Below are 13,325 nucleotides of genomic sequence, written 5' to 3'. Positions count from 1 at the left end.
CTAATTACCAATTTCCGTGTGATTTTTGATGTCCATTTGACTGACTTCTAATATCTGTTGATTTCAGAGTCATGATTGTTCAGGATTTATGAATATAGAAGAGTTTAAATGCATATGTTCTTACAACACTAATGCATTTGATTGCATGAGTCAAATTGTCTCAAAGGGTATGCAGGGATTGTGGGGAGGCAGTAACATTTAAAAGTTATTGTGGTTTGACCTAGAGAGGTCTCATTTGTTCAGTGATTATTGTGTCAAAAAGGAAGTGTTATTTTCCATATGTTTTATAAATTGTATGTTAGTTATACACATAAGAAGTCAAATAAGGGCATATAAGAATAGTTGCCAGTAAAACACTTCTAGCCAAAGTATAGAACCATCTCACCGTACAGCCTGAATTTACGTTTTCTGTATTGCATTGGAATTGGGAAACATTTTTGGGTTCATGGGGAACAGTTTGTCTTAGCAAAATAAAACATTTGGATTGTTTTCTATTTATTGGTAGCAGCTGTGCAAGAGACTTCATTAATATTGTAACTGCAGGCCACATAAAATAGCTCTGTGTTTTTACAGGCTTGATTTTTCTGAAGTCTGTGTTTTTTGTTGGGTGAGTGGGGGGAGGGGTGTCTGTCAATTAATTAATTGTTTAACTACTGGGAAAAATATCATATGTAACGGTCAAATTCTCTAGAGACACAAAATTACTGTGTAATAAGGTGGTCATTACCAAGTAATTCTAGAACTTTGGCTGAACAGTCTGCCCTGTCACCTCGTGTCTACTGGGTGCTTGTATGCTTATTAGAGCAGCTGAATTTTAGAGTAGTACTCTTCTTGTGTGGAGTGACTTCTGCCTTAATCATTTCAGAACAACTCACTCATTAAGTAAATAATTTAAATACATACTAAATCATAGAAACTGCATGGAATAGATTGCTGTAATTGTGTAGCTACTCCTGGTTTTAAGGGTTTGGACCAACATTTTGAAAGAAAAAAGAAAAAAATGAAAAAAAAAAAACAACAAAAGAAAAAAAAGGCTTATGTGTGTCTGTCTTTGTGTGTACGAAAATGGAAGAGGACCAATGTTTTTAGGATGTGGTGAGATCTTTAAACCTCAAGGAAGATGATCTAGTATGAAGATACCCTAAAGAATAGTCCCCTTATTGACTATGATCATAATTTTGAAAAAATACCTATGAATCAGTCTGTTTCCTAGTGATAGAGTTTAAGGATCAAATCTTGTCTCTTTGGTGGAACTTTTGATATCTTTTTCATTAGTAGTTTGGTGTGAGAAGGAAAAGGAGAGGAAATTTTTCATGTAAATAAACAAGAAGCTTCTCCTCATTATATTGATTTGTGTTATCCTTCCCAAGTTAAATTTGTGGCAGCATCTTGCAGGGTTTGGTTGATGATGGTTTTGGGTTTTCATTTTTTGTTATTGCTGCATTTTTCTAGATTCAGACCATACTCCATGATTCCTGCTACTTCTTACTGTTTAAGGTGTTTGAAAATGCAGGGAAACTATATTGGAAGTGAAAGGATTTGCATCTAAATTACATGTACTTGTTGCCAATAACTTTCTAATTTGAAAAGACTTCTTATTTTCCCTCTCCATGAAAAGGCCCTGTGTGCTGCCGTAGTTAAACAAGATGTGCTAGAAACACTGATGTTGCTGTTCAGTGGGGCTGATGCTATGTGTGCCACTGGAGACCCTGTTTACAGTACTCCATACTTACTAGCCAAGAAAGCTGGACAAAGACTGCAAATGGAATTCCTGTACCATAATAAGTTCTCAGGTAGGATATATACTCTTTGTTTTGATTTTCTAATTTTATATTGAGCAAAAGGGAAGGAAGGAATGCAGAAGAAAATTGGGCATTGAGTTGAACAGCAGTGATATAGTGGAGGGGAAGTTGTGGTGGTGTTAACTCTACTTCAGCAGACAACATATGTAATGTGTAAAAGTTACTTTTATTTTGCTTAGGCATCAAGTTTAGGACTTAAAAAAAATAATTAAAAAGCCAATAACTCACGGACCTTATACCCTTATTTATAACACAGAAGAAAAATGTCATATGTTCTGGCAATATTATCAGGCTTTTACCAGAAAAAATGTGTATATACAGTTAACATTTATCTAAAGAATTCGTCTGGCACGTTGTTTTTTCTTAAAAATTATTTAAATTGATACCTACCCTACCATACATGATCTACCTGGTTTTTTGGTTTGTTTTTTGGGTTTTTTTCACAAACTTTCCTCCCAAAACAAAACTCACCTCTTGAACCTGTAATATGATCTAGCCCAGCAAACTGTCTTTTTTTCAGATCATAACTTCTGTTACAGCTTGGAGCACATGATAAACTTTGGCCTTGAAAGCCAACAGTTCTGGTTGCAGTGTGTGACTGTTAGGAGGCTCTTGAAAACAGAAAGCTATTCTTAAAAATAAATGAATAAATTGTAGAGTATGGGTGTGCCTGAGGTTACCTTTTAAAAGGTCTGTAAGTATCTGAAGCAGCCCGGGAATGAAAAATAAGTGACATGCAGATTTACACTGGAAAGAAATAGCTATGCTATTTGTTCTGCAGCCAGCACTGTGGACATACTCCTTGACCAACTTTCCATTGTCTCGTGCCACTCTGCCAAGTAACACTCCGTAGGCTGAACAACAAAAGCTTTAGTGGAAAGTGCAGGAGTAGTTTAGGGCTTCCTAGAGCAAAGAGGGTGCCTTAAGTTTTGCCTAAGCATTGCTCCGTCACAGGTGCTAGGCACAGGATCCTAGGATGTTGAGCTCAGTCACTGTACAAACATGCAGTTACATGTTAGGTTGTTGTTTTTTTTTCCTAGCTATGCTCTGAAGTGGGCCTAAGGCTATAGAGAGAAGTTTGCTTCTCTTGGCTCTAGCTTTCCTACTTTTAGCATTCCAGCCAAGACAGCATCACCATGTTCCAGTGCTAGTGTTTGCCCTTCTCTTCAGAGAAGTGGAGGTCATTGCAGGTTGACGGTAGTTCTTGGAATCATTGTCTGCTGCCAGAGTTGGTGGTAAACTTCTAGATAAACCCTCAAGAGAAACAGTTCTCTTCTGTTGAAGTATGTTACATAAGGGATGAAGATAAAAGGTTAGTACACTAGAAAACTGCATTTTAGATGATGTTGGCAAGAAAAGGGTGGTCAGTGGCAATTTCGTAATAAATGTGAACAAGTGTTTTTTTGATGAATATGTGCTGTAGCAAAGATATTACAAAGCAACTGCATATCTACAGATATACAGTTAGAAAGACCTGTGGAGAAATGGTTATAACTGATAAAATGGAAGTTCTGTTTTTTACTTACTCTTTTGTCTTTTAATAGATTTCCCAAACTATGATACTTGTTTTGAAAGTGGCTTCTCTGAAGATTCTTCACATTCCACCTTTCTTTGTGAATTCTTATACAAAGTTTCTTCTAACACTGCTAAGCTTCTTACAGAGAAGAAATTAAAAGAAGGTATTTCACTTTTACTTTATGCATTTGAATAATACATGAATATGCATAGTTTGGATGAATTTGGTTCTTTTAAACTTCTTGCATTACTTTTTAAAAGATAAACTGTCTTTGACATAACATACCCTCTTTTGATTCAGTAGACCTGTTTCAGATAAAGGAAATACTGATTGTCTTACTCTCTCTATTCAGTGGTTGACAGAGGAAGAAAACTGAACTACTGAAAAACTATTCAGTTAACAACAGTTACTGATAAATAAAAAACACTTAGAAATACTTCTCATTTCAGTTATATTTAGATGGATGCTTCTAACTTCCAAAAAGTAGTTTCCATATAAAATGATCATATTCCAGAAATCATTTCAAAGTATCACTGACATTTTAGTCGGAGCCCAAATTACTAACATGTAGGATATTTCTCACACTTACAAATTTTAAAAGTATTCCAAGTTGAAATGAGCACTTCCAACAACTTTACAACAAACTGGGCTTTGTGGGGTGAAAATGTGTGTATATCACAGTAGATATACATGGTCTTCTGTGTATATCAGTCTTCTGTGATTTCTCTCTTTTTTTGAGAGAGAGATATGTTATCAGGTGATTTTCGTGGCTTTTTTTCTTTCTTTCCTTTTTCTCCACTGTTGTGTTCCTGTATTTTTCTTCCATCTAAACAAATTAATTATGTGGATTTTTAAAGTCTGGGCTGATATATGGTAGAGTTTATTGCTCCTAAAATCTTGACATGGCATTCTGTGTCAGTATATACATATTTTTGTATGATTATGTCTCTATTCTCATGGTGTATGCCTTTAAACCCTTAGTGGAGACTAACTAGGTGTTATGTGCTTTAACATGCCTTAAATACGCTTTTGAAGAATCTATATGTTAGTGTGGGCCCAAATACTTGAAAGCATTGGGTGACTAACAGAACTAATCACAGGCATTTCCCAGCAACTTTGCAGTTATTAACAAAGACACTTGTGGCAGAGGACTGCTGCTGGACAGGACTTTCTTGAGCGTTGTTCTGAAACTGCACTGAGGAAGGAAGGGAATAACTGCAAACTTCACTACTGCTTGCTCTAAGTGCAGACCTTGTCTTCTGAGCTGTGGGTATCTCTATCTGTATTAATTAAAAAACTTCCCCCCCTAAAAAAAAAAAAAAAACACACCAAAAAAACCCCCAAAACCCACCACTAAGAGAAGTAGAGAGCAGATATAACGCAATACTACTAGTCTAACACAATGGTATGTTAGAAGTGTGGTATAAGTTTGTAAATACCCGTGTAGATTGAAGATTTATCTATAAATGCTCACAGAATGTCTTCTACAGTACTTTTCGGGGAGGTAAAATGCGAATGAGCATCATTATTAGAATGCCTTAAAAATATTTATTAAGAAAGCCGTCAGACAAGAAACAACTGAATTGTGACTGTCTTCCATCACAAATTTTTACTGGACAAAAGTGAAGCTGCTTTGAAAGCTTGTAGTTTACTGTTTAGCATTGCACTTACTACTTGGAGGAACGTACAGTAAATGGAAAGGAACCAGATTTCAGTCAGCTCAGATTTTGGCCTCTGAAATTGTGTTAATGTCATGTAGATGCTAGATGTTCTGCTCTTTGTTTTTTGGGGGGATTTTTTTGGTGTTGTTTGTTTACTTTGTTTTTGCATTAATGTTGAATTACCTATGTGTTCGTCAGGACTGATGTTTCTGGGATGGGTGCTTTATAGATAGGTAGGAAGCTAGGTTTCCCTGACCATTTGTAGTTTAAAAAGACGAAACAAGGGAGGAAAATGTAGTAATAACATCCTTTCAACAACAACAAAAAAAACGCTGCAATTTTGAATTAGAAACTGCTCTTGCCTGGGGGCTCTAATATGTCAGCCATGTGTAAGAAGTATTATGAAAAAAGTGGGGTGTTCTTGCTATTTAAAACATAAAACACATAATCTTGGTTTTTTTTCCACTCTGTATCGATTTTTTTCCCCCCTCTACATCAAGACTGTTTCTACCTTTATAAAATCTCATCAACATGAATATGGGATATGCGTATCACAGATCATTGGGAATAGGCAGTAATATCTTTTTTCCTTCTTACTGTCTTCAGAAAATAATTTGATGGTTACAGTGCTAATGTGTAGGAGATACAGTTTGTTCCTTCCTCTGCCTGTAAAGATTCAGATAAGAAGGTCGCATTCCAAAAGAAGTGACCGAGCTGTTTAGTTCTAGAGAAGAGAAATAAGCTCTCCTGTTGAAGCAGTTCTGACTTGCTGTGAACTGACTTCTCACTGGGCCGGAGAGGCAGCACCATTCTCTTAACTGCGGATTACAGCACTTGTCTAAATTTTGGGCCCTGTCCCAAAGTACATTGGGCTTTTGATCTACTGATTTTCATTTTTTTATAATGCTGCTTGTGGAAAGGGCTATAAGCCAGAATCCTGTTAAGCTGTCTAATCATTAGAGTGAACTTCTAGTGAAGAGTCCGTGTTACGAATCTCTGAGGCAGTTGTCGGTCTTGCCTTTAGTGACAAGGGCTGAAAATTTAAGCCCTCTGTTGTCACCGAAAACAGTTATCCCTTTGTGGGCTGAGCCCTAATGGTAAAAGGACGCTTAAGAAATCATTCAGTGGTGTGAATTGAACTCAGGTTTTATAACAACCAGGTGGAACACCTGGATACACAGTTCAGTTTTTCATTACGTGGGTTTCGGATAGTGCCGGAGAGAGTAAGCCAACCTTGTGTGTGTACTTTCCATTATAGCAGCATCAGTGGTTTCAGCAGGGGTGTGTAAGTTTTGAGGAAAGTTGATGTTAATTGACAGCTGTTGATGATCAGCAGGATGAGAAATCAAACATTGGTGCTATTCTGATGTGATGGATCAAAAAGTAAAGGTTAGAGGTTAGGTTTAGTGGCTCAGGTTTGATCCCCCCCCTTCTGTTTTTAGTGTAAAAGGTTTAAAGGCTTTATGGAGCCCTGTTAAAAGCCTTGACATTCAAAAATCATCCTTGCGAGTTTTAACAGTTTAATGAATATTGAAGCAGTGAGCTATTTTATTGAATAGGCTTTGGGGTATGGAAGGGGGAAAGCTGAGGGACAAAAAACCCTAAACAATCAAAACCTCCAAGTTTGATGTCAACTCCTGTAAACCTATATATTTTCAAATGCTTATGCTTATTTTAGTATTTAAAATGTGCATTTAGACAGAATATAGATAGAACTAGATAGCAAATAGCATGATACAAATAAATACTAATAAAATAGTACTGATATTTATAAAACATGTATAAATCATATAACAAATAGCAAAAACTAATTAGATGAAGTATCAGGTGATATAATAAATAAGGTTTGGCTAACTACAACTACAGTTTGGTTTTTTGTTTGATTTTTTGTGGTTTTTTTTTTTCCAGAGCAGTTTTACGAAATTCTCACAGATACTTTACCAGAATATTTGCAGCTGTATAGGAATTTTAAGACTGTAGAAGTAAACAGAGTATTTTTTTCTTAGGACCTGTTTCTCTGCAATGGTGGGAATAGATGCACCTCAAATTATATTCTAAGAACTAGAAGTAAGCTAGAATGAATGCATGAATATTTTCACTAGCAAATAATCATTAAGACACTATGTCATGTGCTGTATCCATATTTTAGGCTCATAAGAGGGAGTAGACATTTGGTCTTAATTAAATATGCTAAATAACACTTTTAAGTTGCTGTGCAGATTTTTTTCCCCACCTTGTTTGTTTTTTTAAAAAATATAGATACTCCACGATATCTAATTCAAAGTTATTTGAAGATAGAATTCTCAACTAGGTAATTTAACTGTGCTCAGCAACTGTAAATTGTTACATGTTGAAAGCACCCTACAAATGTTAGCATTCTGTAAACTAGTGTTGCTAAATAAATTTACCCTTGCTGGGTGTATGTGTGAATAGGAACAAGAACAAGAGACATTTCCAAAATGGTCTAATGTGAACATGCCATCCTGAAATGGCTATAGCTACTGCCTGTCTGTGATGTATCCATTTATCTCCCCCAGTATACAGAAATAAATTCTGTACAATTTCGTTGTTATCTGACACTTGGGCCTGCAGTGGGAGAGAATTGAGCTCAACCACTGATGTACCTAGAAAGTATCGTTCTGTTAGTTTCTCTATCCTTCAGTTTGTCATCCTCTACTATTTTGGTAGCTTTTTTTTTTTAAAAAAAAAAACACCTCATGTTAAATAACACAACTTCTGAGAGTGTTTTCCTTGTGTTTTCTAGTTGTGTGCATTGGATACAAGTTCTGGCATGTATGACATTGTTTTTTCTAGACTATTTGAAAGGCTTAAATTGTTTTCCTTGATCTTGTGACAGTGAGTGGACACCCAAGCAATACCAAACAATGGAAGACATTGACTTGGGTTTGGCCTCTAGCTCCAGTAACATGAAAGAGAGAGTTGCCCTTTTTTTGCTACTGCATATTGTGATTCACTCACTCATTTAACTATCAGCTCCTGTCAGAATATATTGTTCTTGTAGCTTTCAGTGTTTCTAACTTTGTAGTGTGTTTTCTTTTTGCTTCTTTAACTATCTTCTGCTAAACATGTAACACGGTATTGTATACTAGCTCTTCCCCATCAAGTTCCACAGCAAGTGAAGTAAAAGCCCTATAAAATGGTAAAGTTAACTTATGAGGTGATTTAATATACTCAAAAAGTTAAGTGTGTTATGTTTCAAATATTCTTTTCTTAAATTGCTATGTGCTAGAGTTTCTGTCAGTTTAGTATCAACACAGACTTTGAATTCTCGTCCCACTGAAGTCAATGAGACTGAGATTTCATCACAAATGTATTACTGTTACAACAGAGCTATGCATCTTGTGAAGCCACTTCTATAGGAAGAGGTAATTTTTACTATTATGCCAACTGACTTTTCTATTATTTCTTTAATCACAGATTGCAACAGAAGATGGTGCACTTTGGAAAGTGGCTTTCTGAGCTACTATGAAAATGATAAAACTACCACTCCTAATGGTATGATTGACATCAGTGAAGTTATCTGTCTTGTAGTGCACAAGTCAAACTTCTTTTTAAATAGAGGGTAGGTTCCCAAATTAATATTTCAATAAACAAACTCAGGTATTTCAAAGATTTTATTCTGGGTTTTCAGAGCAGTTATTTGTTCCTGAATTATGAACGTGCAGTTTGGAATAAAAGCTGAATTGTTTATGTTGACTTCAAGAAATAAGTGCTAAGTGGTATTTGGGGATTTTCTTTCTAATAGTGATATAAAGAAAATGTTAGCATAATTTAAAAGGGCAGCATAAATTAGATACATCTGTTTCTTATTAAAACTGTAATGCGTATTCTCAGTGCTTAAAAGGTTACATGATGATAAATTGAACAATTAATACTCATTTTGCTTCCTGGGATTGACCTCTGCCTCAAGCTAAAACTCTTGCTTTGTTTCTTTCTGATAATAATGCAGCAGATAAGAGTTCTCTACAACGTTTTCGGTTTTGGTCACTGATCTATTGGTGTTTGAAACCCATTCTTTTTTCTTCAGTTGAGGACAATAGTGTGACTGTTGAACACTATGTTAGTTTGAAGATAACTCTTTTGTGGTCTTGTTTATCTTCTATAGCTCTCTCACATCCCATTTGTACATTAAAAACATCATGTGGAGATTCACCTAAATCTGAGTTGCATGCCAGCGATACTTAATTTCTTTAGGGCGACATTTTTGTTTAAACTCTACTTTGGTTCTAACAAACTCTGTAACACTTTCTTTTAAAATTTTTTAATGTATGTGTGTATATAAATAACAAGATCTTCGACAGTACGATCCTGTAATGCTCATAGTTTTAAAGCAAAAATGTCTGCAAACAAAACAGTCTAATCAGTAAGCTTCTGCAAAAGTTAACAGGGAAGAAAGGACTTTAGCTACTACAGAGGTAAAGGGTCTACAGAGGGGAGAAATCCTGAAACATGGTGATACCTCAGCATGCCATAAAATACAGTGGAGATGGCCTTCACTGTTCTGTAGTAGCATAGCTTTGTGGTATCCAGAAAAAAAAAAAAATCACTTCTATCATCGAGTCTAACCTATTGCTTGCTACGTCTCCAAAAGGTTCCGTTTCAGGATAATACCTACGTTAAAAACATGATGGCTGAATACTTCAATTTTAGGGAATGGCTAACCACCTGCTGCACCTCATCTGCAATTGGGTAGTTTTATGAGAAACTTCCCTAAATTTGTTATGTATTGAAACAACCGGTCCTTAAAATGTCTATTCTATTAGTCAGAATTAAGTATTTACATGTAATTTTCAAAGTGGTTATTGAAAACTAGAGAGCTGACTGATGTTCAGTTCTCCAGATTTAGATAAATCTCAACTCCAGCATTGAAAGGAAAAAGCATGCTCCATCTATCTGGATTCTAGGGAGAGGTTGCAGATGAGATCATATTATAAATTGGTGACCCATAATTTGTAAGTTAAAGACCGACCATATGTCCAACAAGATATTTACTTTCCAAATTCCACCCCAGTTTCAACTGGTTTGCTTTTTGTTCTTTTACAATGCTTATTTGTCAGTTAAAGATGGAAAAAGAGGGTCCATGTGTTTAAATAATCATATACTTTTTTAAAAACGAAAAAACCGAAACACCCTCCCCCCCCAAAAAACAACCAACAAACAAAAGAAACAAACAAAAAATCATAAACCAACCCCAAACTTCTAAGAACTTCTTGACCTGCAGCAACTTCAAAGGGTAGCCATTAAACATGACAAAAACAAACTCTTCCTGGTGGTGGTGGGTGATACAAGGAATGGCAGCAACCACACATTTCACCCTAGGAGGTTCAGGCTGGATGATAGGAAAAGCAGTGGAGAACAGGAACAGGTTGCTGAGATAAATAATAGTCTCCATCCTCATAGGTTTTCAAGGCTTTTCATTGTGGTTCTGACCTATGGTTAGTGATAGTCCCATTCTGAGCAGGAGATTAGACATCTGAAAGTCCCTTTGAATGAACATTTCTATGATTCTGTGGTAACTTGTTTGCAATTTCCATTCAATGAGTTGGTCTGCTTATATTAAACCTAAAAAATGTTTTGAATGCATCACAAAAATATACTTGCTGAAATTACAAGAACTTGCAAAAGCAAAAAATTCCCTGTGAATTATAATGTCTATATGTGAACACTTTTATTAATTCCAGAATTACTGAAAAATTGTTATGCAGTAGCCTCGAAACACGTATTATTGATCCGAAAAGCACTTTGATCATGTTGTGTTATAAAATACTCTGTTATTAGCTGGGTTGTACTTGCAAGATTGAAGGATAAATGCAACTATATGGATTTCAGTCCATAAGTATGAAATAATGAAAAAATAGAGAAATGGGACTCTGGTGTGTCTACTGTTACGAAGACTAAACACAGCTGCCTTTTTCCTCTTGCTTGCTTTAGGGATATCTTTACCTTTGAAATCTACTTAATGTCAGAACGTGTTTTTCTATTTGGAGCTGAAACTGCATATTCACAGAGGAAATGGACTTGGGCAATAGCTAAGGTAATACTGATAATTATCTTTTCCAGTTAGGCCAAGAGCCTTTGCACAAAGAATAAAGTGTCATTGTTAGCTTAAAATCCTCTGAGAAGCCATTCTTGATGAATACTGATCTGTCTTGTGTGTAAAGATTTCTTGTGCAGCAGGAAGAAATAACTTCTGTGATTTAATGTTTTAAACAAGATAATAAAATAAATGGAAAATGGATTGAAGCAACATTTTGATGCTGACCTTAAGAATATATTAAAGGTGCTCTAGTAAGCTCTATACATACACTGTATGAATTTATTTCAGTTAAATTGTTCATGCTTGCAATTCTGTTGTTTTATCTGCTGAAACAGAATTCATAAAGCAGTGTGTATGCTAATAGTCACCTGACTAATTAAATCAATTGTAGTTTAAAAAGCAAAAATGTTTGAATTGTTGAGTATGAATGGAAAAATGTTTTACTTGATTTTAATAATCTAAATTTAGTGTATATATGGGTTTATGAATGATAAATCTGAAAGTCTTATTTTTTTACTTTGGCTTTCATCCTTGAACCTTATAGATTTGCAATATCTTGATTTGTTTTTTTTTAGGGGAAGAGGGTTTTTTTTCTTCATCTGACTCACCCCATTTTCTTTGGTAGCATTTTGTTCCCCCTGTGGCTGAATGCTTATTAGAGAGAGACTGTGACCTGATCGGCCAGCTGTACTACAAAGATTGCCATAACCTGGATCAGTGGAGGAAAGGCTGGTTTGCTATAGAGAAGTCGAGCCTTTATTTTTGCCTTGAAATAGAGAATGCTGAAGAAGATTCCATATATCTAAGGAGGTTGCAAGAACTAAGTAAGAATTTTGCTTAACATGTAGAATTCAGGAAATACTCTATGGAATTAATTCACTGTTAGGGACATTTCTGTTACATTTTAAAGTCATAAACATTAGGGAGCTCAGTAACTATTCCTTTGCATGAGCCAGATGCTCTGGTTGGTAAAGTTCTGTCTTAGATTTTTTTTCCCTACTTAGTGGCACCCACTAGAGAGATTTTTCACAGCTTCATAATGAATAAAGACAATTTTTGTTCCAGTTGCAGCACTATCTTTGTTAAAAGAGTACAGAATTGAATAATAATATATGACCTTTTGGGATTATTGTCTCATATTTTTGACAGGGCAGAAATACTCACTGCAGAATGTGTTCTTGAGATGATTGACAGGCCTAGTTTTAAAATACTCAAATGTACTGGAAAAATTATAATTCTCTTCGAAAACTATTTCACAGCCTAATAGACTTCTCTTTTTTTCTGATACTAAAAATATTCTTTGCTCAATGTCATGACGTGGAAAGATAAGAATATTTATACAAATGGTCTTCTATGACCAATTGTACATCATTGTCTGTAATTATGCTCTGAATCCTCTTTAAGCATATCTGCCCTACTTGTTTTTATATTGAACAGGCAATATGTTATCTAGGAAAGTAAAAATAATTTGAGATTTTTTTATTAAAGTAACATAGAGAAGATAATTTAGCTCTTTATTGATGATCCTCTTTGTAAATGCTGTCAGATTATGGACTGTTTTGCAGGAACTTGCCTAAATGCCATTGGGCTTTCTACTGTTTATTTACTGCCACCTTACATTTGCTGTGGATAACACTGTGAAGGTGGTTTTTAATCAGGAATGTTTTTATGCCTCTAGCTATCTTTTAACTTGTGAATACTTTTTGATCTTGATTCAGTATTAAAAGGTTAGGCAGTAGAACTGCTTCTGATACTAGCTTTGATAATGCAACTGTAATTGCTCCTACCCTAATCATACGAGCATCCAAAATCTGTGTACATCTCAGGCATAGAAATTAAACATACATTTAGCTTCAGTTGAAAATTGTTTTCGCTTGGGTTTTGGTTTTTAAGTATTAGTTATATAACAGTTGTATTTCTCAGAAATATTATATATCCATATTTCTGTCTTTTCTTTGATTTCTGGTTTCCCCAAAATAAGTCTGCTCCACTATTAAGACTGAATTATATAACTGAAAATTGCCAAATAATGAATCATCAGTGGAAGTATAATTACTTACCTTCCTGATATTTGATTCAGTAAATGTAAATGAGGCCAGGAGTATGTGTGATACAAACCCATCATATAATACGCATGAGAATGTTTGTTGAGCTTAATTGATATTCAGGACTTTACTGGCTCTGGGAATCAGTTGAGATAAGATGTGGATTATGTATAAGACCTAAACTTCAGAAGAATTAACTTTTCAGCATTTTGAATTAGTAAACAGGTTACATTTAATTTACTG

General features: G+C 35.1%; 1 protein-coding gene across 2 annotated transcripts in view; it reads left to right on the top strand.

Moving 5' to 3' along the window:
• ARAP2 (ArfGAP with RhoGAP domain, ankyrin repeat and PH domain 2) overlaps positions 1 to 13,325 on the top strand; it is a 136,210-nt gene that overhangs the window by 60,416 nt on the left and 62,469 nt on the right. For both annotated transcript variants that reach the window (XM_064449273.1, XM_064449272.1), the window contains 5 exons: positions 1,619 to 1,793; positions 3,347 to 3,481; positions 8,418 to 8,562; positions 10,932 to 11,034; positions 11,663 to 11,861. In XM_064449273.1, the coding sequence (XP_064305343.1) occupies positions 1,619 to 1,793; positions 3,347 to 3,481; positions 8,418 to 8,562; positions 10,932 to 11,034; positions 11,663 to 11,861 (757 nt within the window). The remainder of the gene's footprint in view (positions 1 to 1,618; positions 1,794 to 3,346; positions 3,482 to 8,417; positions 8,563 to 10,931; positions 11,035 to 11,662; positions 11,862 to 13,325) is intronic.

This window comes from Phalacrocorax carbo, chromosome 4, assembly GCF_963921805.1.
Source record: "Phalacrocorax carbo chromosome 4, bPhaCar2.1, whole genome shotgun sequence".
Taxonomy (NCBI): domain Eukaryota; kingdom Metazoa; phylum Chordata; class Aves; order Suliformes; family Phalacrocoracidae; genus Phalacrocorax; species Phalacrocorax carbo.
The sequence above is the reverse complement of the archived record's forward strand: the minus strand, read 5'-3'. Positions and strand labels throughout refer to the sequence as shown.